The 26,122-nt window shown below is 37.9% G+C and overlaps 1 protein-coding gene across 2 annotated transcripts in view; it reads right to left on the reverse strand.

Annotated features, from left to right (window-relative positions):
* LOC118798297 (prolactin receptor-like) overlaps positions 1 to 26,122 on the reverse strand; it is a 51,816-nt gene that overhangs the window by 8,727 nt on the left and 16,967 nt on the right. For both annotated transcript variants that reach the window (XM_036557716.1, XM_036557715.1), the window contains exons 2-5: positions 21,329 to 21,443; positions 5,061 to 5,190; positions 3,223 to 3,392; positions 1,757 to 1,935 (exon numbers count right to left, since the gene is read on the reverse strand). In XM_036557716.1, the coding sequence (XP_036413609.1) occupies positions 1,757 to 1,935; positions 3,223 to 3,392; positions 5,061 to 5,190; positions 21,329 to 21,416 (567 nt within the window). In that variant the 5' untranslated portion in view covers positions 21,417 to 21,443. The remainder of the gene's footprint in view (positions 1 to 1,756; positions 1,936 to 3,222; positions 3,393 to 5,060; positions 5,191 to 21,328; positions 21,444 to 26,122) is intronic.

Raw genomic sequence — 26,122 nt, forward strand, 5'->3', positions numbered from 1 at the left:
CAAAAAACCCTTAAACATTTGACACAGTTGAAAGAATTCTGTCTGTAGGAGTGGGCAAAACTTCTCCCAGTAGATGTCGGAAACTGGTAGACAGTTACAGGAAACACCTACATAAAATTGTTTCTGCCAAAAGAGGCAGTACCAGTAACTGAAGCAAGGGGTGTATTTACTTTTTCATCAGACAAAATGACATACCATTTTTAAATAAATAATTGCAAAGTCAAATTTGACTTCATGTTGTCGTTGTTGGAACATAACCTTCTATCTCCATTTTTCATTATTTAATAATATTTGAAAATGTTTTATTCTCTCCTGTAAAGTTACCAATTTGGAGATACAAGGTTTTGTCATGACACCAACAATATGTATAAATGGAGTCTACTGAAGTCTATGTTTAGTCAGGTGTCTATACTATGTCCTTTTTTCTGAATCTCCCATTCTGAATCTCCCATTCTGTCCTTAAAGCTGTTTGCCTTAAAATACAGAAAAGCTCCAGATCAGACCCATATAAAACATAATGTTCAGTGCCTGACCAAAACTATCAGGACATCATACATATGGGACATACGTCCTATATACAGATCAAAAATTAAAGTATGAATTAATGAGTGTCGAAACATAATAAGTGCAGGTGCTTCCAGACACGTGTACTGCATGATGCAATTAAGCAATTAACATCCTACCATGCTCTGTGGCATGTATAAAATGCTGAGCAGATCCAGTCAACCTCAATTTGTCAATCAAGATGGCAAGAAATCTTAGTGACTTTGAAAGAGGGTTCATTATTGGTGCACAGATGGCAGGAGCTTCAGTCACAGAGACTGGCTAGTATTTCAACAGAACAGTGACTAAAGTGAGATCTGCATTTAGATCTGTGGGAAAGACATCAGTACATAGGGTTGGAAATTGTGGGTGAAAGCACACATTCAGTGACTGTGGTGCTTGTGCATTAATGCTGTATGTATAGAAAGAGCAAATGGTCCTCAGGTGACTAACAGTGTCAATGCAGGACGTGATCAGACTGTCAGCAAGAACAGCCCATCCATGACAATATATAGAGAGACATATAAAAATAGGGTTGTAGTGCATAAAACCCTCATTCCATTGGGATGTAATGGAAAGTATCTGAAATACAGAAATTAAGGATCTGTATTTAGTCCATGTTACAATTTGAGAAGTATTCAGAATAGAGTCCGTTTTTTTATATTTTTACAAGAATACTTTGAGTATTATGCACAAATATAAAAAAAATACATGTTTAAAAGAAATCTATAAAAGAAACACTGTCACTGCTTGTTTATTAACTGTTTTAAAATTAATGCATGGCATATAGAAAGAAAAAATCTTCTTAACAAACACTAACACACAAATCAATGTGATGATCGGTTATTAATCTCAGGGTTAGTGAGCTCTGCTAAAGCCTGAGTAGACTGATAAATCAATGTGATGATCAGTTATTAATCTCAGTGTTACTGAGCTCTGCTAAAGTCTGAGTAGACTGATAAATCAATGTGATGATCAGTTATTAATCTCAGTGTTACTGAGCTCTGCTAAAGTCTGAGTAGACTGATAAATCAATGTGATGATCAGTTATTAATCTCAGTGTTACTGAGCTCTGCTAAAGCCTGAGTAGACTGATAAATTAATGTAATGATCAGTTATCAAAAAAACCTTTAATGGAACACATTAACAGAAGAATTACATGAATTACATTCTTGTTGTCTTGAACAGCTGTATATGAAATCTGTTTCATTACCTTCCAGTTATTGGGCTCAGACAGTGGCCTGAAACGCAGCTCGTAGATGAGTGTAATCCACCCTATGTGGACCTGCTGGGCGATGGGGTACTGCCAGGACACCAGCGCGGTGCGACCTGATTCATCATTGCTTATGTTCATCAAAGTGTAGGTGAGATTAAAGGGGGGGTCGATCTCCACTGTGGACAGAGACAAGCAAACGGTCAAAGGCAGGAAGCAGAAAGTGACAGTTTGATCATTAGGAGCGTTAATATCTCAGATGCTTGATTTTAATTGGCAGCATGACATTTAGCCTGCACTGAACTGAACTGTCTTATTCTGACCTGAGGATGGCCATCTTCATTGAAACATTCAAAAGGAAATTACACCAAAATGGCCGCTGTTTGTGAGGGGCCGGGAGCTAAACATCAGAAATGTTACAGGTTATTTGTTGGAAAATGAATGGGAACATTTGTAACACTCGACATGTCTGTCTACAGGTAAATAAAAAAAAATTTAAATAAAAGAGCCAATCAGTGTAGTGGTAAAACAGCAAGCAGGAAAGCCCCCCTCAGCTATGCAGAAGCCGCAGTAGCTAGAACAACCTAAAAAAAAAAATTCACATGTATTTTTATTTGCCTCGCCACCCAAAAGGATAAGCGTTTTAGAAAATGTGTGTGTGTATTTTAACAGATAAATTCACAACATAAAACTAATGAACCCGTTCATGTTTCATGTTTAGAAGGCTGCTGTATGAGGCATGACAATGAGTAAGAAAAAGAGATCTACCTTGCGCTGCTACAGAATGTTCTAAAGCCTGATTCAGAGACAGAATATGTGAGTAGAGTGTGGCGGCAGATATTTCCGCTCCGCTCTCAAAGCGCTTTGTAATCACTCCGGTCCATATGTCCAATCCATATGATTCATTCTTATTAAATTTCTTTGTATTGAATGTACAGACAAGACATTACACACTTCATTTCAGTTGCAATATCATTTATTGCCGTTATTCACTGAAAAACTAGTTAAACCTTCTGCGCTACACAGACTTTTTCTTGGAAGTTAGGCTTGAAATGATCAATGGTCTACCCAATCACGTCAGACAACCACAGAGGGTAAACAAATAGATGTGCTTTTAAGACCTTCTTCTTTACTCGTGAAACAAACAGAATTTATTTTCTGCATCTTAAAGCTGTGGATGGCATTTTCAGGTATTTTAATCGGCCAATTTATCGTCAATCAGCCCAAGCCTATCTCAGGCCACAAGCTTTGCGTTTGAAGTGGTATATACGGTATATACTGTACAGATCTAATGAGTATTCAGACTTGTGTGCAAGAACAGAAAAACACAACAGGAACTATGCTGAGCTGACCGATGGTGCACAGGAAGAGTCATATTAGAGAGTCTTGAAACAGGAAGTGCATATACAGACGCAAAGGAACACAGGAATAAGTAATGAGTTACGTGTGTGTGTGTGTTGTCTTACCAATATCAGCCACGTCTAAGCAGTGCTCCTGTGAGGTGAAGGCTCCTCTGTGGCTGCGCGCCGTCACATTCATGCAGTAAACCTCCCAAATCAGTGTGTGCTTCATGTCAAAGTAACAGCTGTTTGGTCCTCCACTCACATAGTCCGGACACTCTTTCGGAGGCCCCTTACTGAAATACACAACAATGTTGCACATCAGTGTGATGACGTTACCCAGATGTTCAGACACACTCCTAACAATAAAGGTGACAAAAAAGGACCCGTGGAGCTAAAGCTATTTAAAAAGTTTGAAGGCCCTCCGTCAAATTACACATTTTGTTGATTTTCTTAGTAATTTTCTAAGATTTTCTGAGCATTTTCTTATTTGCTGAGTTTAACATATTGGGGAAAAAATAAAATACAAAATACAAACTGTACACAAGCCACATTTTATTATGGCTGAAAAAACTAATATTTTGATAGTTAATTATTCATATGGATAACAATAATCGATTAATTGGCTTAAATGTGGATTTTAAATGTAAAATTGTATTGTAGTTGTGCACATGTTGTATTTGACTATTTCATCTTTAATCTTAAGAAAACACTTTTTCTTTCGTTGTCTGCTCACATAAGTAGGATAAGTGAATTGCTGCCCTCTTCAAATTAAGTCAATAACTCACTCTATGTTGCATGTTATTTTGAAAATGTAAACAAAAAATCAACAATGGAATTTTTTGTTCAAATATTTTTTATGGATAATGTCAGTTGTTTTGTGGTGACAGTTTTGGTGGCTTGTCAGGTCTTATATGGTTCTTAGGAGTCCCATATATATGTAAATAATAAAATTTTACAAAATGTGTAATATATATTAAGGTAAACTATTTAAAATAAAGGAACTGTAATTTTAGTATAATGCTTCCACTTGCCAAATGTAACAAAACCATCCTTTTTTCTGGGACATCTAATCTAGCTTTCTGACGATATCAGCACATCTCTAGTTACAAGAACAAAACTCATGGTTTCTCTAGAGTACTGTAGGACAAGTTGGAGAAGGATAGTTATAAACATCTAGAATAGCTATTATTGTGAAAAACATGCAGTTAAATAACTCAAAAGGATTTCTCTACAAAAGGTTACTGTGGTTTAACTGGCTCAATTGCAGGATTAGTATAGCTTATATACTCATTTCCCAATCAACTGAAAAGCGGTCTGTCACTCACTCACCATAGCAGCACTGATGCTTCAATGGCAACAAAATATGTGGCTAAACAATTCTTCCTCTGGAAATGCTCTTTTTTTAGTTTGGTAATGAGGTCTTCTACACATTAATGGAGATCTTACCCAACCCCTCTTTTGTCTTCGGTCTGTGAAATGAGTAACAGTTCACTGTTTCCACCAAAATTGGGAAATTGGGCAAATTTTCAGGTTTACAAACATGCTACAGCGTATTATAACGTTTTTCAGAGGTATCCTGGGCATAGTTACAGTTGCTAGTCTATAACAGTTTGGTACAGAGTCACCCTGAGGCAGCGCAGAGCTGCATCTCTAGCTTTCTGGCGATATCAGCATATCTCTAGTTACAAGAACAAAACTCATGGTTTCCCTAGAGTACTGTAGGACAAGTTGGAGAAGGATAGTTATAAACATCTAGAATAGCTATTATTGTGAAAAACATGCAGTTAAATAACTCAAAAGGATTTCTCTACAAAAGGTTACTGTGGTTTAACTGGCTCAATTGCAAGATTAGTATAGCTTATATACTCATTTCCCAATCAACTGAAAAGCGGTCTGTCCTGCTGCACTAATCATGTTAACTTGATCAGTGCCCTTGGTTTAAATGTCACGCCATGTCTTACCCAATGGTGTACATGAGGCTATAGGTGACGTTGTCATCGCCCTGGGAACCGTTGTCAAGGGGATGCCACCAGCAAGTAAAGGTCTCCATGCTCGGAGAGCGGCAGTAATGGATGTACGGCCTTGTGGCATCTGCAAAAATAATGAAGAACAAATCAGTCTTCAGAGGTGTAGACATTCTGAACAGGCAATTTAAGACATCTTCTAGGGACTGGCAAGTGTACTTCATTTTCCATATCATTTTTTTATGTACCAACTCCATTCCAACCTGTTCAAAGATCAAAAAAGGACAGTTTATGACAATGAAAGAGTTTAGAATCTGTTGATGATGGTCTGAAATATGGTTCTACTTCACGTCTTCACATCCCTTTGCTTTGTGGGGTGAAGATCAACAAACCTTTGAGGACGTGGTAGATTAAGTAATGGTTCTGCAACTTTCTTGTCCTAAAATCAGACAGTGCGTCTTTAATCCCTTACAGTAAAAGATGGCCAGTGAAACCACATTAGGTAGCTGTTTTACCAGACAATCTCCTCAGTCTGCTTCTTGTGGCATGTGGGCTAATGCTAGCAACAATGTTAATCTGTTCTGGAGACTATGAATTCCTAGAATAAAAGAAGGAACAATTCAGAAAGGGAGCTTTAACCTCATTGTGGAGCCATGTGCAGCACAAATAAACTGTATATGAGAGTGCAAACCTTCAATTTAGCAATAAAAACCACCTACTCTGGCTAATAGAAAAGCCAAATCTAAGATTAAGCTCTGGTATCTCCTAGACACGTTTTTGAGATTTAGGGCCTTTTCTCATCCATCTTATTCATTCTCTTGAGAAATAATCTCTTCGCCTCAGTGATTAAAATACAGTCTGTAGAAGAGAATTTTAATTTAATCTAATTTAATCTCATTTGATCGCATTGCACACCCCTACTGAAGTCTGTTAGGTTCTACACAGCTTCAGACAGGGAGCCTTTCATTCTAGAAGAACCTTCAGTCTGAAGGACAGAACTGAAGCGCTACACACAGTAAATATGGTGTTTGAATGGTTGGTGAAGCCTCAGATACACTTTATGACTTAAAATCCTAACATTATTAAAAAACAGACGTTCTCCGACTGACTTTTTGCTGATTTCTTTGGCTTTTGAAATATTGGGGATCACGCAGTACCATAGGCGCCAACAACAGAGGGGCATTGGGTTGTTGGCCCCCCGAAAAATACAGTGCTGCTACAGTGAAACTGCATTCAACAGCAGGGATTTTAAACATGTAAAGTAGTTAGGTTCTTTGCCTTTTACGCAGTGTTGCCAGATTTGTGGTTTTTCCATCAAATTCGGCTAGTTGGAAGTGCAGCGCAGGTGGAAATTACACAGTCGCAGGATATTTTTTTGGACAACTTTCAAAATGTGTCACGGAAAAAGGTTTGAAAATGAAAGGGAATCGTCTGATGAATTTATATTGATCCTACTGATGAATAGCTGGCAACTAGACGAAAGAACACACAGTCATGCACTGTAAGAAAAACATGGCTCGTTTGGTGGCATCGCTGATAGCTCAAGGCATCCTGACCATTCTAAATTTGATGGAGGGCAAACATGCATGTGATATCACAAATAGAGAGATCTCTGTAAGACAACACTGGCAACTATTAATTAAAAGACTCATAAAAGATCTCACATGAACAATAACAGTATTCATGATTTGTGATGTGAGTGTATGTAAGATTTGTTAGATGTAGAGATTATTTTAATAAACATCATGATTTTTTACACCCTGTGTCAGACGGTGGGTTTTAAGTAAAGTCTTGGCTGCCTGTTCTGTTTTACACTGCTGGGCCATGAGCAGCGTGGCCGTGTGACCGCTACAGCTCGCATGCACTGCCCATTCACACATACAGCATTTGTGCGGTAGGTTCTAACAGTTAGCCTTTTTCTAAACAGATAAATAGTCAAATCAGTCACTTTGCTCAATAGCAATTTAATTCTTAAAAGAGCATTAATTTACCCCAGTGTGTGAAATACCCCCTGGTATTCGGGCAGTCCCATGTTGGATGGCTACTCTAGCACTGGCTAGCTGCTAACTCACTCACCATAGCAGCACTGATGTTTCAATGGCAACAAAATGTGTGGCTAAACAATTCTTCCTCTGGAAATGCTCTTTTTTAGTTTGGTAATGAGGTCTTCTACACATTAATGAAGATCTTACCCATCCCTCTTTTGTCCTTGGTCTGAGAAATGAGTAACAGTTCACTGTGTCCACCAAAATTGGAAAACTGGGCAGGTTTTCAGGTTTACAAACATGCTACAGCGTATTATAAAGTTTTTCAGAGGTATCCTGGGCATAGTTACAGTTGCTAGTCTATAACAGTTTGGTACAGAGTCACCCTGAGGCAGCGCGGAGCTGCATCTCTAGTTGGTCAAGAATACCAAAGAATTCCAAAGACAGAAACTCACACATTGTGGGTGAAGCAGCTAAACAATGAATTTGCCTTTCCCTGAATTTGTATTTGAGCGTCTGTTTTTCTCTAACGGACAGCATAGCATCACAATAACTTTATTTTCAGGGACCCCTAGAACTTAAATTTTAAGACATTTGGGGGTCCAGGAGCTTAAAAAACATTTTGCCAATGTTTATAATGAATTACTGGAGGTTGTTGATTATTGAATTTCCTGTTTTAGTTTGTAATGTGTTATTTGTTGGTGCCTGTCTTGGCCAGGACACTGTAAAAGAAATTTTAAATCTCACTGAGATTCTTTTCCTGGTTTACCCTATACAGCTTTCTGACTTCTGATTAATAAGATTAATTAAGGCAATACAGTTTCCAGCCTGGTGGAGCCAGAATGTTTAACTAGTATTTAGTTGATAAATAAAAGAATTTGCATTTGTAAAAGTTTTTTTCTGTTTCATTTTTATTCATTCTTATGGCTTATTTCACGGTATTTTGCTGCATGGTGCACGTCTTTGCAACATTATCCATTTTATCACAAGTGAACGCTAATTACAACAAAATAAATGATCAATTTACAATATTCACCCATAATTCCTGCTCTTTATTCATCCTTCCCCCGAATGAAACATCTGACATCAGATTAGGATGTTTTAAAATTCACACAAACACACTGATAATGTTTGTGCTGACACAGTAAAGAAGAAACTGGTAAAATACACTGAATGAGGGTCATGGATGCAGGATATGGTCGGTGTAGTAGTTTTTAGAGTTTTGATTTACATTTGATGTGTTCATGCCTTAAAATTAATTCATTAAAAAACTCAGACTTTATTTATTTGCTGTATTTACTTTTTACACTCTCTTTGCACTTTCACTGGCTGTTACAGGAATCAGTTCAGACTGAGTCACTGACTAGTATACACTACCTTACAACAGATACAATAGATTATGCCGAGATTAGAGCTGGGCCGAGAAAAATCAAATGTTTGACTTCCTCTGACTGCTCTGATGTTTTAGCTTTAAAGGAATGCAATTTGTAACTTTCTAAAACCAGCCAGATCAGCTGACAACTTCAGCTCTAACAGCTAGTGCATACTTGCTGTCCAAACTGTGTGCTACAGTTTCAAGTGGGTTTGTCTCTTTCTTTTCAATCCACATTCAATGCATGTAATACTTCGTTCTGACCTTCAGACTGAATGTTTTTCTGTAATGAAAGGCATGTTATTTCTATAATGATAGGCAGTCACTGAAAGCTGGAAATGAAAGGTTTTATTAACTGATAACCGCATTAAGGTTAGCGGTTCTAATTTAATCAATTTTGTTCGTGTCTTCTTTTCTCAGTCTGAACTTTCACAACTCTCCAGTCCTCATTTCTGCTATCCAGTGTCAAAAAACACACAAGCAAGTCTCTTTGAGGTTTCTTCAACAACCTGAGACATTTTGAGGTGAGTGAGTGATTTAGAAATGCAGTTTTAACGCTACTGCTTGAGCCGCCAAATAATAATAGTAAGCTTCTGTTACTTGTTAGCTACATTAACCTTCTGGCTCCAGAGCAAAAGTAAAGAAACAAACTGTGTCTGATGGAGTACATTTAGAGTAAGTGGAAAACTGTGTAAATTAGATTTTTTTGCTAAACTGTTGCTTTATGATGACTCACTTAGACTAATGGCACAAGAATGTTTGTAATGAATTTTAAGAATGTGGCTTGCACTCTTTTAACAATAAATTTATTCATACAGTGAAGGCAGTTCCACTTCATTGCTAAGTCATTATCAGACCACGAAAAGTTAGTGTAGGCCATTCCGCCCTCTGATAATGCGCACAGCATTCTTACACAAAACATTTTGTGTTTCCCATCATTAGTGACTGCTGGGCAAGTTATATGTTATAAAAAAGAGAGGAAAATATCAGGAGGTTCTCAGAGTCAAAACCAACAGCGTGAATGCATACACGCGGGTGGGAGTGTGGGTGTACAGGCCTTTCATTAAAAAATGGAAAACTTATTCACATGCCTGAGGGTCATACTGATGTGAAAGTAGAAGGGCAAATAAGAGATGCAAGTAATGTGAAAGTGAGCGAAGCTTTTTTTAATTTACAAAGACCAGTCTCTCGGGTCATAATGACCCAAAAGTAATCTAATATACATGCTCATTTATTCTTTTTCATATTCATTCAAGGCCAAACTGATTACCTGTAGTATTTCCCACTATGCTGTACAAAGCCCATTGACTTGCGCTTCTTCACAACTAAAATGTAAACACGCTGCTGCGGAGGAGTGATGAAGGCCTTCTTCTGTAGGTATCTTTGTCTGTAGCTCATGTCATCAATATACCATGAAAAGCATTGAGGCCAATTGTTGTGGACATCACAGCGAAAAACTCCAGGAAAAAAGGTACTAAACTGTCACTGGGGTTGGTACGTCTTCAGTAGCTTTAGTTAGGGAATGTAACTGTACCATAGTGAATGGCAGTTATATTCTTAAAGCTGCACTGTGCAACATTTTTGTTAAAATTGAAAGAAGCAGAATTACAGGAGAAAAAAACATGATAAAATATGGTGTGTGTGCGCTGCTGCGAGTTGCTCAGTAAAGCCTGAACTTATAATTTAAAAGTCAGAGGTGTCAGGTCAGATTTTTTGGGAATTTTTCAGACCACGTCATACGTCTTTGCAGATTAACGTCACACACACAGCCTCGGCTCTATGTTTAGGTCTCAAATGCAAAGTCGACTATTGATGATGTTAGTAGATAATTTATTCACATCCTCGGAAGACACATCCTTCACCAAGCTTTGACTGAGTTTTTCAACATACTTGCAAACATCAGATTCAGCCACTCAGGGAAGGGGTCCAAACTTCACTAAATGTTCTTGCGTATGTTGTGTGCAGTCACACATTTCCACAGAGAGGTCCAAAGGTCCAAATCCCCAATTCTTACATAATGTAGCTTTAAGTTGCACAGACGTACAACCTCTCTTCACTCCAACCTTATTTTATTTTTCTATTTTAAAACGTTAAGCTATGAAAAGGTACATATATGCACCTCCCCTGGAAACATGAACGCAGTATACCTTTAAAACCCATTTAAGGTGCACAAATAGATCTTAAGATCATTGGGCCTAATTCGCCAAGTGTTCTCAAGAAGAAATTTCTTCTTAAAACTGACTTATTTTCACTAAGATTCTGACATCCACCAGTGTTTACTTATTTGGGATTTGTTCTTAGGTAAGAAAAGAATCTACACACACTCAAGAGCACAAAGGTGTGACCAATTCTGTGGTTTAAGAACCCGTCATGAATCTGATGTAGACTTTTCTTAGGACCTTTCTCAAGAACACATTTAAGAAGAAACTTAGAAGGACATTGCTAAATGAGGCCCATCGTTCTAGCTTCATGCGCATATTTACACTGTCTGTACCCCAAAAAAGTACCTGACAGTACCCTTCTTTTCAGAAAGTGCAGTGTTAAAGAGAAAATTCCAGTTTTTTTTTTTTTAAGATTTTGAATAGTTTAATCACTGAGATGTAAACAAAGTCATTCAGAAAGGTTTGCTGTGAAATGGCTCACTGTAAAGAAAGCCTACTAGCTCAGATTTCTTCACAGTAGTGGTGATAAGAACCAGGCATTGAGATGCCTAATAAAGCCATAATGCAAATATAGTGATTTTATTTACTATCCAAAATGACTCGTGGACCTACATGTGTCTTCATAGTTTTTATACATAATGATGATGATGGTAAAATAGTGGTAAATCAGAAAAAAGTCAGAATGTCCTGCATGTAGCCCTCCAAAATATAACAAAATATGTTTTAAGCCAAAACGTTATCTCAAAACAACTGTAAAGCAAGTCAGTGTCACGAAGCAATGTATTTGTAAACACTTCATGTGACAACTTTCTGGGAGGTAGCTTTAGAGGCACTGATCTCTTCAGACTCTACAAGCTTCTTTAGAATGGAGCATTTCACAGCAAACAGCTCTGAATGATTTTGTTTACATTGCAATCATTAAATTATGCAGAAATTTTAAAAAAATGGTGGAATTCCCACTTTTCCCACTTCTTTAAGCTTAACTTTTTTATTAGTTTACTTTTCTCGCTTACTGATACATCAAATTCTTAACTGATTATTAACTTACAGACAACAAAAAATCAGAGAAAAAAAGAATAACTTCTATCCAGGGATGAGGATGTATCCTAATTTAGTACAGATAAAAAAGTATCTCTGCAAACTACCCGCAGACACAAACAGACCGCACCACTGGCAATGGACTGTACGGACAAATACTTTAAGTCTTATGACTATCATTCAGGACAATTGTAGGAAATTGAATTGGGCCCAATATCAAACACAGAGAGACCTTGTGAGAGGGATTACATCTCCAGCAGCAGCACACCGGAGGCAAAAAATAAGCAGCTACGCTTTAACCCACTCATCTCTCTAGCCTTCTATGTGATTCTGGGCAGCTTTTGGAGATGGACCGTTGATCTGGGTATATTATGAGAGAATGTTAAGCCTGATTCAGGAACCGCACATTATGTTTGGATGAATGGAACTGTTACATTACACATCTTACATGATGCAATAGAGTCAGACTGACTGAACACTCGGCTCTTAATATGCACATATCAGCAGTGGGCCACACTAACGCTGGGCGGTATTGCCTTTTTAACACCTTCAAACCGTCTCCAAATATTACCATGGTATGCATTACTGAAGTTGGGGGTATAGAAAGTGATGTAAAAGCTTTTTTCCCCCCTCATCCTGAGTTATTTCAATATCGAAAAAATCAAAAAGAGCAGTTCGCTTATATGGTCACCAAATAAGTGAGCATTAACATTAGCTCAGCTTGCATGATAACAGCTCTTCTCACCACAGAGCATATTCGATTCTGGGTAACTAAAGCTAACTGGCTTACTCGGTTGGCATGGCGACAACCAAGATGACTGATCTGCTGTGTCACAACAACTGGAATTTTTTTGCAAATATCACAAGGATTAGACTTGCCAAGTGCAGCTCAGTCAGGGCTCTAACCGGACTACAAACATCCAAAACAACGTTAAATATGGAAGCACTCAAAGTTTCAGCCACTGAATGACGTGATAAAGCTCTCTGTGCTGCTTTCACTTAAAAAAAGTCTCAGTTTGCCCATTCTGTCAAAGGGCATCTTATTTGCACTTGAGGACATTCAGCCCGTTTGTTTTGTGCTTCGTTCTGCATTTCCAAAACTTTCGTTTGTTGAAAACAATATGGCAAATTTCTCCCAAAACTGCATCACAGTCGGTCAATTTATCAATTTAGTTACATTTCCAAAGCTTCTGACAAATCTACATTCAAATCAAATGAAAACAGCTGCTTCTTGTTCCCACTTTGGCAAAACCATAATCACAAAGGGTCTCATTCCCCAACCGTTCTTAAGGAGAAATTTCGTCTTAAAAGCCACTTACTCAGTTTTCACAAAGACTTCGAGTTAAACATTATTAACTTAACAAAATAATTGTCATTTAAATGACAAAATTCTTGGATCAGGGTATTTTACTTTGCCTCATTCAAATATAATACCTATTTAAATTACATTTTAATCATTAATTCTGTTGCTCCTGGAATTGAAACTGTTCCAAAATACTGAATACACATACACCCACACACATTAACTGAATTCTGTATTAGTGTGTTACATTATTAAAAAAAACACTGTGCTGGTCATGGAACTATCTTCAACCAGTGCCTGAGTGGGTAATCGGAAGAGTCAGGAAAATTCCCACTGAACGAAGAAAGAAAAAAGAAAAGGAAAAAAAATATAAGATTTTGCATATGTGTGTGTGTGTGTGTGTGTTTGTGTGTGTGTGTCTTTGTGCGTGTGTGTGTGTCTTTGTGTGTGTGTGTGTGTAGCAGAAGAAATATAGTTAGAGTTTGGGTTGGGCTGGTCTGTTGATCTGAAAACAAGCCCCACTCCAGCCCTGTCTTTAACTGTTATGTTGCTTGGCAACCACTACTTGCTGTTAATGAACTATGTTGCTTGGCAAAAGAACTACTTATTGCGATTATTGTTAATTATTTACAGTTTTTTTTATCACTGCTAACAAAACATACATGCTATACAAAGGACTGAGTTCTCTTTTTTAAACTCTTCACACAGAACGCATTCAGTACCATTCAGTAGGACCACACTTTCCAAAATTCTGTAATTCATGCATTTTCACTCTTCAGCAAAACTATATTCCTGTAATGTACACTGTTACAAAACTTTTACTCTTAACTCCAGAATCTAACAAATAAACTGGATATCAACCTGCTAAATCACAACTATTACATTGGACAACAGTCCAAAAATCATAATGTTTAAAGAGAAGAACCGCTGATTGAATGTATGTAAATATATGTAAATAGACAATCAACTGCTAATAGGGAATCACAGCTGATTCCCATCTGAGCTGAAGTTCTAGGTTCACGCTGCACAAATAAATATAAAATACTTTCATATAAACAGCATCAGTGTCTTCATAAAAGTCACTGCCATTGGTTGGGATGATTTTATGCAACAAGTAATTACAGTGAAGGTGAGCTTCCTAAAGATCTCAGGAACAACATTATTAAACACTTAAATGGAACAAACTACAGAGACATAGCAAAGATAAACATATATGACAGAATGGTACTGGGGCATTACACATCACGGAAGGAACCATGAATGGCCAAGAAACGGGAGAACAGGACATCATACAGCCAAAATAACTCAAGTGGTTTCTAAAAAAAAGGTGAATGTGCTTTCATGGCCTAATCAACCTCCTGATTTGAATCCTATTGAAAATTTTTAGAGGACTTTGAAATTGCAAATCCAACAGAGGGACGTTTGTGATGTTGGGGTCAAGAGGAACAGGGCAAAATTGAATCAATGATGCAAAAAAGCTATTTATCTCTTACTGTACATGTCTCAAAGTCCCAAAATTGAACCAAAATGCTGCAAAAAGCCATTTATCTCTTACTGTAGATGTCTCAAAGTCTCAAAATTGAAGTATAATGTTATAAAAAGACATTTATTTCCTACTGTAGATGTCTCAAAGTCTCAAAATTGAAGTATAATGTTATAAAAAGCCGTTTATCTCCTACTGTAGATGTCTCAAAATCTCAAAATTGAAGTATAATGCTGCAAAAAGCTATTTATCTCCTACTGTAGATGTCTCAAAGCTTTAACTGCCAAACATGGCTTTGGAACAGAGAACGAAAGTTATTAATTATGTGATGTCTGAATACTTTTTTTCCATATCAGTTTCGGTTTTTAAACATACCTTTGGTCATACCTATGAATACATGCTTTTTTGCTCATATTTATGAACATACTAAAACATACTAGGTGTGTAAATTTCAAGAGGGCATACGCACTGGAAGTATATAATATAACAAAAACAAAAGTGTCTGAATACTTGTTTCCTGTCACTGTTTATCCTTACACCAGTACCACTGCACAGCTGTATCATGTGCTACTACGACACGTGCCATAAATTCCATATCAAAACTGCCAAAGCAGCATGTGAATATGTAACTTCACAAAGTAAGACATTTGGCCTTAGATTAGGGTTTGTTTCCCTTCATATGTATGTAGGGGGCTGATCCTGGATCAGCGGTCTTACAATTTTCCTGGTCAAGGGTGCTTCGCAGAAAACCGCTTCTATGAAGAACCAGAACAGTTAGGGTGGGGCTTCAGAGTGAGCAGATTGTTATATAACCATGCGTGAGGAACAGTGAGTATAGATAACCATAGAACTCACTATCTACAACACATGGAAGAGTTGTAATTGGCACAGCTGATAAAGGAGAAGTGTATGTGTAAGCATATCTAGACAGAGTGTGCACATGTGCATGTTTGAAAAAGCAACTGCACTGAACAAAAAAAAAAAAATGTGTGAACTGACAATTCAAAAGTGCACATCATTTCCACACAAATAAAATATATTAGATAAAACACAAATATGGCAATAACTGTGGTGGTGTAGTAGTTTATTATGTAACACATTTGAATCAAGTAGATGTACACAAGTACGCCAGTACTCAGTAAGCTATTCGAGGCATTCTTTGTTTTATCTTGGTATGACAGAGAAAATACACAGGCCAACAATTCAGTGAAATGACAGTTTAATGTTTTAACAGGACTGTAAAATGTGGAGAGTTTGTTTGTATTTGTGAGTATTATGCTATACTTTGCTACTGTGAAACACAAGTGCCTGAATGTGAGCGTGCTGCCAAGGATGCATTGTATAAGGATGGCAGAGATAGCATGGCTTTATCACTAACTTGTAAATAAATGACTCTAGCTGATGATAGCTAGGTCCAGAAACAGTGAAAATACACAGTGATGAGCCAAAACATTTATGACCATTTCAGATGAAGCAAATAATGTCAATTATCTCATACCAACATGTCATGGGATATATTAGATGGGAAGGGAACAGTCGGTTCAAGTAGTCAACGTGTTGGATGCAGCAGAGATGAGCAGGTGTGAAGACCTGAGTGACTTTGACAAGGACAAAATTGTTATGACCAGACGACTGGGTCAGGTATCTCCAAACGGCAAGGCTTATGGGGAGCTCCTGGTCAGCAGTGGTGAGTACCTACCAACAGTGGCAAGCAAACTGGCGACAGAGTGTTGGGCATCCAAGGCTCACTGAAGTGTGAGGGCAGTGAGGGCCATCCTGTCTGGTCTGAACTGACAGAAGGGTTACTGTCTACCGTCGATCGACTCTCCTTGGGATGAGCTGGAACAAGAAGTTAGATTTATGGCGGTTCCACTTTGCATCTTACATGACTTAAAGGATCTGCTGCTAATGTCTTCATGCAAGTTACCACAGGGCACATTCAGAGGTGTTGTAGAGTCCATGCCTCCACGTGCCAGAGCCGTTATAACGTCGACTGAGGACCACTTGTAAAAAGACAACGCGCCCTCATCAGCATCCAGTGTTGTGCAGCTTAGCTGCTCATTAGCTCATCTAAGGAGGCAGTCTCTGTTACTCATCAGACATGAAAACCTACCCATTTCCTTTGGCTATTTCTGAATAATAAAACAGGTTTTCAAGTGTATTCTTTTGTGTGCTGCTAATTGTTTGAGCAACACCAGTGCTGTCACCTAAAATTGTAAGCCACAGCTCAATATTCAGCCAGTCTGTTTTGTTTTAGGTCGTTTTGTCCATCCCTGTAGTGAAACTAATTACTCGTTCATTTACTGTTAAGGTTACTCAAAGTTAATCGCACATCCCCACTTTATTCTACAGTGTGTATGTTTGTGTGAATGTGTGTGAGTAACCATGTGAAGCCTGTGTGTTAGAGTATATAATTGAGCCACTGTTTGTATAAAGTCCAGTGGGTCTGGGTGGAAGATAGATTGTCTGAGAGAGATTACAGACATTCTGTGTATTCTCAACACAGAGGATAATGTCCTGAAGCATGTGCAGCTCCCTTCAGCAACACGCCACTGCACAACGCTTAACCCTTAGAAGTCTACCATTGCTTTTCTTTTACTATTTAATTACATAGATACTCACATGAACTACATTTATATTCATTTTTTTTCATTTACATTAAATTTTTTCCCATTTGTTTCTAACGAACAGTGCAAAAGTCAGACACCACTGTTTCATTTATTTCATTTGCTGTCAAAACAGCCATTAAGTACACTTATTTGTTTTTCAGTGTCAGGAAAAGCAGGCAATATATTGTGATATTAATATAATATAATATTTGTTGGGACCTCTTTGACATATTCTGTTACAGTACTGTGCAAAAGGGGACCTAAAGGTATTCAAAAAAAGTAAGCAATTACTTGCTCAAAAGAATCAGAATCAATATGTTTGTTTAACCATGTTCAAACTTCTCTTCGAGGTAGGCCAGTATTATTTGTAGCTATCATCCAGTACCTGGTTTGGCTTCATTAAATTAAATCAAGTGTGCTGCTGATGGAATGTAATAAATCCACACAGAGGTTCTACAAACTAGCTCACAAGATATCAACTATTATTTTTATTTGGACCTATTCTAACATAATACAGTGTTTTACAAGCACAAACACACTTATTGCCAAAATAAATGAAAAACCTGCGTTTATTTCTTTAAAAAAGACTGTATGCACAGTCTTTATCAAATTCAAATCATAATAACATTTGTGCTCTTCTGCCTATGAACACAAATCTGGTACTGATTAAACGAATCTGCACTTTCAACAGAATTTGTCTGCTTGTTTTAATGAGCTGTAAGCAAGAAATAATTCATGTTGAATTTCACAATGCTTTTGTTATTGATAACAAACAACGATAACAGTGCATTCCTAATACAATAAAAAAGACTGACCAAAAACAAAGCAATAAAGTAAGAGGTGCCATTGTCTGTATATATATATATATATATTCAATATATATATATTTCCAAAAAATAGCCTACACACCTAAAAAGATGCTTCTTCAGATTGTGGTGTATATGGGGTTCTATATAGAACCTTTTTGAAAATGGTTCTACAGTACACCAAAAGCAATACACTTTAACTTTCTGGTTCTACATAGAACCATAAACAACTCATTACCCATGAATGTGAAGAACTATTTCACTATGCAAAGAGCTATTTAAGCATGCAATGGCTCTATATAGAACTCATGGTTCTAAATAGAACCTTTTCCCTTTACTAAAGAACCTATGTTGTTAAACGTGCATTTTCCCTGATAGATAGATAGATAGATAGATAGATAGATAGATAGATAGATAGATAGATAATATGGTCAAATATTTTCTTCTGTCAGAAAATGAAGGTTTTTTTAAATCCATTGCAGAGCCCTGTTTTAATAAGATCTAGAGGGAGATTTTTCTACTTCTCCTAGATTCGTGATGTTAAATAAGACTTGGCCTCTGGCCAAGCCACTAAAACCATACCCAATCACATAATGCAGAGAACGGCATCATGGGAGATGCAGTGGCACTCACAAATAAGGAACAGAGGATGTTGATTTGTTAGGTAACAGAATACAAAGGGCTTGATTCAAGGACAAAACCTAAGTTTAGTAACCAGAATAAGGGTTTATTTCTTGGTACTTGATGCATCAGGATATTTAGCATGTTATGTTTTCTACTGCGCTGTCGTCTCTCTGTGTCGTGATCCAGCTCTGAGGAGAGCCCCACACAGCTATGTCTGTGGCTAACTTTAGATACGGGTTGCCTTAAGCCGCATTACTGGGCCCTCTTCAAAGCCTCGGTGCTGCCTATCAAATGAGCAACATCTTGACTCGGCGACAGTGGTACCTTTTTCACCACATCTACAGCCTTCAGCCCGCTCTATGTTCTCTTATGTCTAAGTTAGAACAGCATGTGCTTTGTCTCTCCTGTGCTTTGTGATGCATAATTCAGGGCAGATGGTAAGTGTAAACATGACTTATTTACAGACAGCGAGGAAGATCTCAGAACGTCGAAAGCCGCAGAGAGTTTCCACGTGACCGGCAGTGTTTTGGTTCACTGTTGCACTCTGCCTTGCTTAGAACAAGTCACTGAAACTGGAGGAGGATCACAACAGATTTTCTTCACATCATGAAATATTTTTCATAATTAAAAAAAGGCCACGTTCTGAAAACGGTTAAGAATCCCTGTCATAAATAATCCCGCCACATCAACAGTTTTATGATAACTACAATAACTAATATTCAATAATTATCAATTATTCAGTAACTAATATAAAATGTATATCTATCATCACTGTCAGAACAAACATTTGTGTTCTTGTATGGTAACTTTACAGTTATAGTTAAAACTGTTCTTAACTTTAATGTGTGTTAATATAACAATTTAATAATATAAAATATTATTTTTGATCATTTCTATAGATTCATTCATTATGAAATGCAAACGCAATGCAAAAGGCTGCTGGCATTTTCAAATGGTGAGTAAAATAGAAAATAATACAAAACATGTGTGAGTTATGTAGGCCCTCACAGTTTACAGGATTAAAACCAGATGAGAATGTGGGGAGGTGTTTTAAGCTGGGGGTGCTGAAATTTTAAGCAGCATATATGTGACATGAACAATGATGTAATGCAAACTATTTGCCTTTTTTCCATTAAAATATTTTTAAAACTTTACATTAAATGTGTCATACTGCACTACAATGATTTTATGCAAATGAACTGAGCGGCGACCAATTGGATTGCTGATATGTGGCACAGTATGTCACGCCCACAGTCACACAGTGAGATTCAACACTGGAAAGCACACCGAGCAGGAGATGTAATGATTGATAAAACATTATTATTATGTAAGATGATTTTTTAACAGTTTAAAAATAGTATTATGATGCTTTGGAAGTCATAACTGGCCTCTATTTCTACACTTTCGCTCTTTGAACCTCAACATGCTTGTGTTTTAGCAACGTGCCCCTAAAGTGGCCAGCTCTTGTTGAGGGAAGCGATTCAGCTCACTGTAATGAAAACACAGCATTGCACTCCTGAAATCTGGGGGTGCTGCAGGCCCCTCAGCACCCCTAATTCCCACATCCATGAAACCAGAAGTGGCAGGGCTGTTGAAGCAGAATGTTTCCACATTTTCAGCTGGCTTTGCTCTTGCAAATTAAAAAACGTAGGGTGAGTGTATTTTGTGCATGAGCTCTGGAAACTTGTAGTTGTAAATGATTTTATGTTGCATGGCTTATATGTTATACTGCATGGCTTACTTGCATATTGGCTTATTGCCTAATGCCATGTTTATTAACAAATCAATGACTTTGAGTTGAATTTGCATTAACACACATTCCATTTTCCAGAAACATCAGCTGCAAAACTGATGACAAATTTATGTCACATACAAAAAGAGACATCAGATGGATGAGCTGTTACACAAGGTTCAGGGAACAGATGGGCTAATCGTACCATCTTAGCTACATGTAACAAAAAAAAAAGTGGTCAAGCCCTTCTGGTCACTGTGACCAAAGAGAAAAGACTTAACAAATAACTTTGTAAGTTGTTTAGAAGTGCTTGAAAAGATCACAATGTCAATTAAGGGACAATAAATGAAAGCTTTCAGAAAGTCTCAGTAGGACATAGGTTATAAATGGGCTTCCACCACTGAGTCCATTGGTGCTTTAGTTCCAAAATAGCAGCATAATCATCAGCTGCTTAGCTAAAGCGTGGCAGATTGATTGAAAGGGTCTACACACTTAGTGCATTGTTTATACAGCATCAAGAACAAGAGGACATTCTCTTTACACAAATCTCGGAAAATGTACTGGGCACACGGTGAAGCCAGATGACGGAGGGATCACAAGGGGAAATGTAATCAGATTTTGTCTCCACTGGGTCTGCCATGCAGATTACCTCAACGTAGAATTTTTAAATGCAGTCATCACTGTTGTAGGGTTTCTCCCTACATATGATAAGTTGCTTGAAACTTACAGGAAAGTACATTTCATTTGCTTTACATACTGTAAAGCCTCCTGCAACTCAGCTGCAACAGTTGCCAACACAAACAATGAAACAGTGGATGGTCTTTGACTTCACATACTACTACATAGTGTTTAGGCCTTTTTGAGCTTATATGTTTCAGGTCACCCTTATGTTGTGTTCTATTGTACTACTGAACGTTAGACAATCAGTCTGTGTGAAGTAAAAAGAAAGTTAAGAAACTTAGCTTTATCTATAATCTTACTGACAATCCCAGTTATCTTAACAATCCATTTACCGCCATCCAGACCGACCTCAGTCTATCCGCTAACCCATCCACTCCAATACATTTGCACCCAGTAAAGCTTGGTGAAGCGTGAGAGTGGCCCATTCAGCTGTCCTAGCTGCAATCTGACCTTGCGGTGGGCTGACTCACCTCCCTTGTGGGCTGCAGAGTGTGAGGTCTCCTGGGGAACTCCGGTGACGGTGGACCAGCAAAGTGACACGAACAAGAGCCGCAGCATTGCTCCTCAATCACCGGTCCAGCAGCCCTGGAAAGGAAAAGCCAATATAAGTTAGCAATGCCACATAACAGCCCTGCAGGCATGCAGGTTTAATTCTTTAAATGTGAGGAAAAAGCAGCCTTTTCTGCTTGTTCTCCTTTAACATGGGCTTATTTTGATATGTAAAGAACTTAATTAAGAAAACAGAGTCGACGAGAGACGAAGAGAAAGAGAGAGAGAGAAGAAGAAGAAGGAGAAGAAAGAACACTGTTCTAATGTTCTGCACCATCCGTGGCAGTCATGGGACAGATCACAGGACAAGTCCGTCAGTCCCCTCCAGACACAGTCATTAACACAAACACACATTCTCTCACGTAAACATCTCTCCAAACCTCCAAATTAGCAAGCACCCTGAAACGCAACGGTTGACTCAGTTTCATTCCAGTTCTTCATTGTTTCAGTCCATTTGGGTCTTTGGTACCAACACCAGAGCAAAACTGCACAGCGAGATAAAGCAAAAGCTAATATGTTTCAATGCAGTCATACAAAGACAAATTCTGCTTTAGACAAACTAATATGTGTATATAAATGTGACCTGACCCGATAACGAGCAGAGCTTCAGCAGCACGGCTGAACGACCACATGCGAACGATTAATCACATCATTGTGGTAACAGAATCAGTCTGGCTATGCAAAGGGGTCAATGAACGGCTGTGTACGTTATGCGGTAAGGGAGAACAGGGATAGATGAAGCAAATCAGATTCGAGTCAGAATCAGTGTTTTAATGAAACATTAACATCAATATAAGCCATGTGCATACAGTACTGTGTAAAACAGAAACCCCTCCATTTATGTCATTTCCAGGGAAAAAAAGCAGAAAACATACACTAAAGTTTACTTTAAAAAAGTTTGGAAACCAATTGCCTCACAAACACATTTACACATTTATTTCAAATTAAGTCTACAAATTTCTCTAATGAAAACGTTCTTTGAGTAAATGATCAATTTGCTCTAAAATAATTTGACTTGCAGCTTTGTAGTAAAGTACATTACTACCATTTATAGCTTATATTTAACAGAAGATTACACAGAAGCCTCAACAACTAAACACAATATCTAATGTTTCAGTATTTACTGTGTTCTCTTTTTGCCTTTATACAGTTTCCAGTCTTTTCGGGAGTCTTGATTTCATTCTTTCAAAGAAATCTGCAGTCTTAAAAGTTGGTTGCATTTTCTGATTCTCACAATCCACATAATTAAATAGAAATAGGAAAATGACTGATACAAAACCTGTCGCAAAAAACTTTGAGTGCTCCCCCAAGCCCCCCTCACACACCTGCAACTCCCCTCACTTATTTCAACATACTTTTCCTTTTATCCCAGCATTTTAATGTTTAATGTCAAACAGCCCTGACAGCTCAGCTTAGACCTGACAGTTATAATTTCTACAAAATACATTATTCCCTTAGTGTTCATTTCTCAATGCAAATTAATGTTGGCTCCACTCAGTTAAACACTCCTTGATGAGTGTCACCTATGTCAGTGTCAGCGAAAACCACCAGGCTTTAATTTGATGGCTAAATCTACTATTGGCTGTTTTTGTGATGACACCGTACAGCATGCAGTAAAACAAAATTTTTTGAGAGTAAGAAAACCTGTGAGATTTACGTTCATGGCTGTCAGACCGCAGTAAAGGACAAAAAGCGTGACTCTTGACAGCTATGCACTTACTATGCTGCATTCCAGTGGTGTCAGAAACTGGGGGAATATTATTATATATTTTCCGACCTGTAAATTGCACTCAAACAGCCAACAAAGTCACACTCACTTTGTTACATGAGTTAATTAGTGATGTATAACATAACTTTTCACCATTTCTGCCAGTGAAAAACATTAACCTTGGCGGTGAATGTGAAAAATATACCTGATGCGCTTCTGTGTGATCTATGTGCTGTTTACTGTGAGAGAAAGCTCCCAAAGACAGAAAGGGCCAATGTAGCAGTGACAAGTCTGGCTAGCTGTGAGGCCTTTTAGAGAAACCCTTGTGGATGTTAGCATCTGGGGTCTGCTAACAAGAGCTTTAGCTAGCTAATCACTATCAAACATTTATACAGTTACAGCGGTTTCAAGCAGTTTTTATGCCACAGTCCACTGGCACACACATGTACAAAGCTTGCACACAGCTTCCAACCCTGGCCTCTGTGTATGTGGGTATTAGCCTTTTTTAATTAACTGATCCCTGAAACGTATTCGCCTGCACTGAGAGCTGGACCATGCTAAAATGCTTTATGGCAGGACTAGAGCTTGCTTTCATTATGAATGGCAGTTGAAGAGTATGAGTAGAAAGTGAGGCATAATTTAATGGATTTTAGAATATTCTAAAACACTCCAGAACAAGTCTATGAATATTTAAATAGTAATAAAAAAGCTTGTGCACTAGGTTTTACTAATGTATTTACTAAGAAGATAATGATGAGTACATTATGATTAGTGCCGTTGCGAGGTTAGTACTTCTTTGAAGTCACATTTGGGCCAGGGTGCAGTGCACATATGTTCTTCCAAAGCTTGGTTTATCTTCCGCGCTTTGAGCTGTGAGCTGTTAGTGCCTTGTGAGACTCTGGTTGTTGTGCCGAGAGGCTTAAGAGCTTAAAAAGAACAGTAAGAACGACAAGAGATTTGTCCTCCATAATGTCCCGCTCTGCTATTGTCATTAGATTGTGCAGACATGACGGATAATCTTCTCCTCGTCTATTAGTTTTGGGCATTAATGGAGAAACCTTCTAATCCTAGTACGAGTCCTGATCTGGGGAACCATGCTATCGCTCCCAAACGCTGTCACCTTGAAAGATCTCACCATCTGCAGAGCTATCTCCTCCCTGATGTTCACTATGTGTCCTCCTGTTCACTTTCACCAGTTCCCACCTCTACACCCCTGTACCCTGCCCATGAGGAATAAAGGATACAGATGAGCTGCTTTCTTCTTATCTCTGTCACTAAGCTAAATGCCTGATCTTGGCTAAGCAATAAGTGGTCGTCTTCCCCAAAGGCAATGCTAAAAGGAGGTACTCACTGGACTGAGATGACTTCTGGCCTTTCCAAAAAGCGAGCACAGAGCAACTCAGATATTTAGATGGATGTTTTTAGGGTTAGTGATCTCATAAGAGACACAGTTAGAGGGCTAGTAGGCACCTGACTCTATAAAAAGAGCTTCTTGGCCATAAAACACAGGTAAACACTGGTTCTTAAAAGTTTTTTTGTAAATGAGATGTGCAAGTGTGAACCTGTCTAATGTTTAAAGAATCCTTACAAAATGAAAAAATTCTACACCAAATAAAGTTTTTCCCTCGGACTGTAAAACTTTAACTAAATTTTTAAGAGTGTAATTAGGTATATTTCCAAGCCACCATTGCTGCGTAAGTCCAACAAACCGTTTCCACATTTGCAAATAAAGCATTCATGGTTGTTTTCTTTGCCCCTGTCGGTCCTGTTCAGTCCTTCAGGTTAGTAGTTGTCAAAGTCAGTGTGAATTCCTTAACATCGCATATTTCTGAGTGAAACAGGCTATTTTGGCAGGAAATAATAAAATAAATAATGGGCGGGATATGATTTTATTCTTCAGAATTTGACTGAATCGTGAAAAGCAGGCATTCCAGAATGAAAAGCGAATTATAACAAATAAAAATAATCAGATTTGGTCAAAAATGAAGTACTAAAATATTTTGATTTTGATGTTTATTTTTTTTTACTTTGTAAAACGTAGACTAGGCAAAATGCCAGTTGGCAGGTTAGCCTGTTAGCATCCATGTTGCTCACGCTTTTCTTACATTTTCACTGCAAAAGCAAGACTTCAGGAAAAAAGTAGTCAGATTAAATAAATCGGTGTGTGACTGTAATTACCTAACATTCTGACAAGTTTTCTGCCAGATATCTGAACTAAATTTAACATTAATGTGGGTTTTCAGCATAAACAAGCTGAAATAACTCATAATTGATTATTTTATAACCAGTGTAAAAACCGAAAGTCAGAGACTAAAGTGAGGAGATGAAAGGAGACCGTCTGCCAACATACATGTACGTGCAATCGGGAGATTGGTGTTCTCGCTTGATGATTGATCAGGGGATTTGGGGGAGTAGGGAAAAAATGCTGCGATATTATTGGTTAGTATAATTTTTAAGCCTGTTGGAACACAGGTTCAAAAAAACAGGTGCTGCAGCCAATCGTCAGACGGCATTTAGAGGCAGGCAGAAATCACTACACATGAATCAAGGACTATGGAGAAATAAGAATAGTGTCTTTTAAATGAAATGGCACAATGGATTGTGCTTACTGTGACCAAGGATATGAACTAACAAGGTAAAAAAAGGTCCATTTTGATTTCAAACTGACTCAGAGATATGAACTACATGAATTAAGATGGAAAGCCAGAATTCTGAAATGATTCACTTCCTGCAATATATAAAATATATCAAAATAATAAATCTTCTTGGCCAAGTACGACCAAAAATATTTCAAATGGCAATCAATGGCACTGCACTACTGGCCAAAATTCCAAGCACATGAAAAGCGCTAACAGAGTGGGCTGAAATTTGACAATAATGTATTTAATTGGATATTGAGTTCACATGAGGCCAACATAGAATAAAGGCTTGGTACATTTTTGGACATTTTGCCATGACAGAGTTTAGAATGAACATGAGCATACGAGTCCAAACAATTCTAAATACT

Source organism: Colossoma macropomum, unplaced genomic scaffold (assembly GCF_904425465.1).
Source record: "Colossoma macropomum unplaced genomic scaffold, Colossoma_macropomum, whole genome shotgun sequence".
Classification (NCBI taxonomy): domain Eukaryota; kingdom Metazoa; phylum Chordata; class Actinopteri; order Characiformes; family Serrasalmidae; genus Colossoma; species Colossoma macropomum.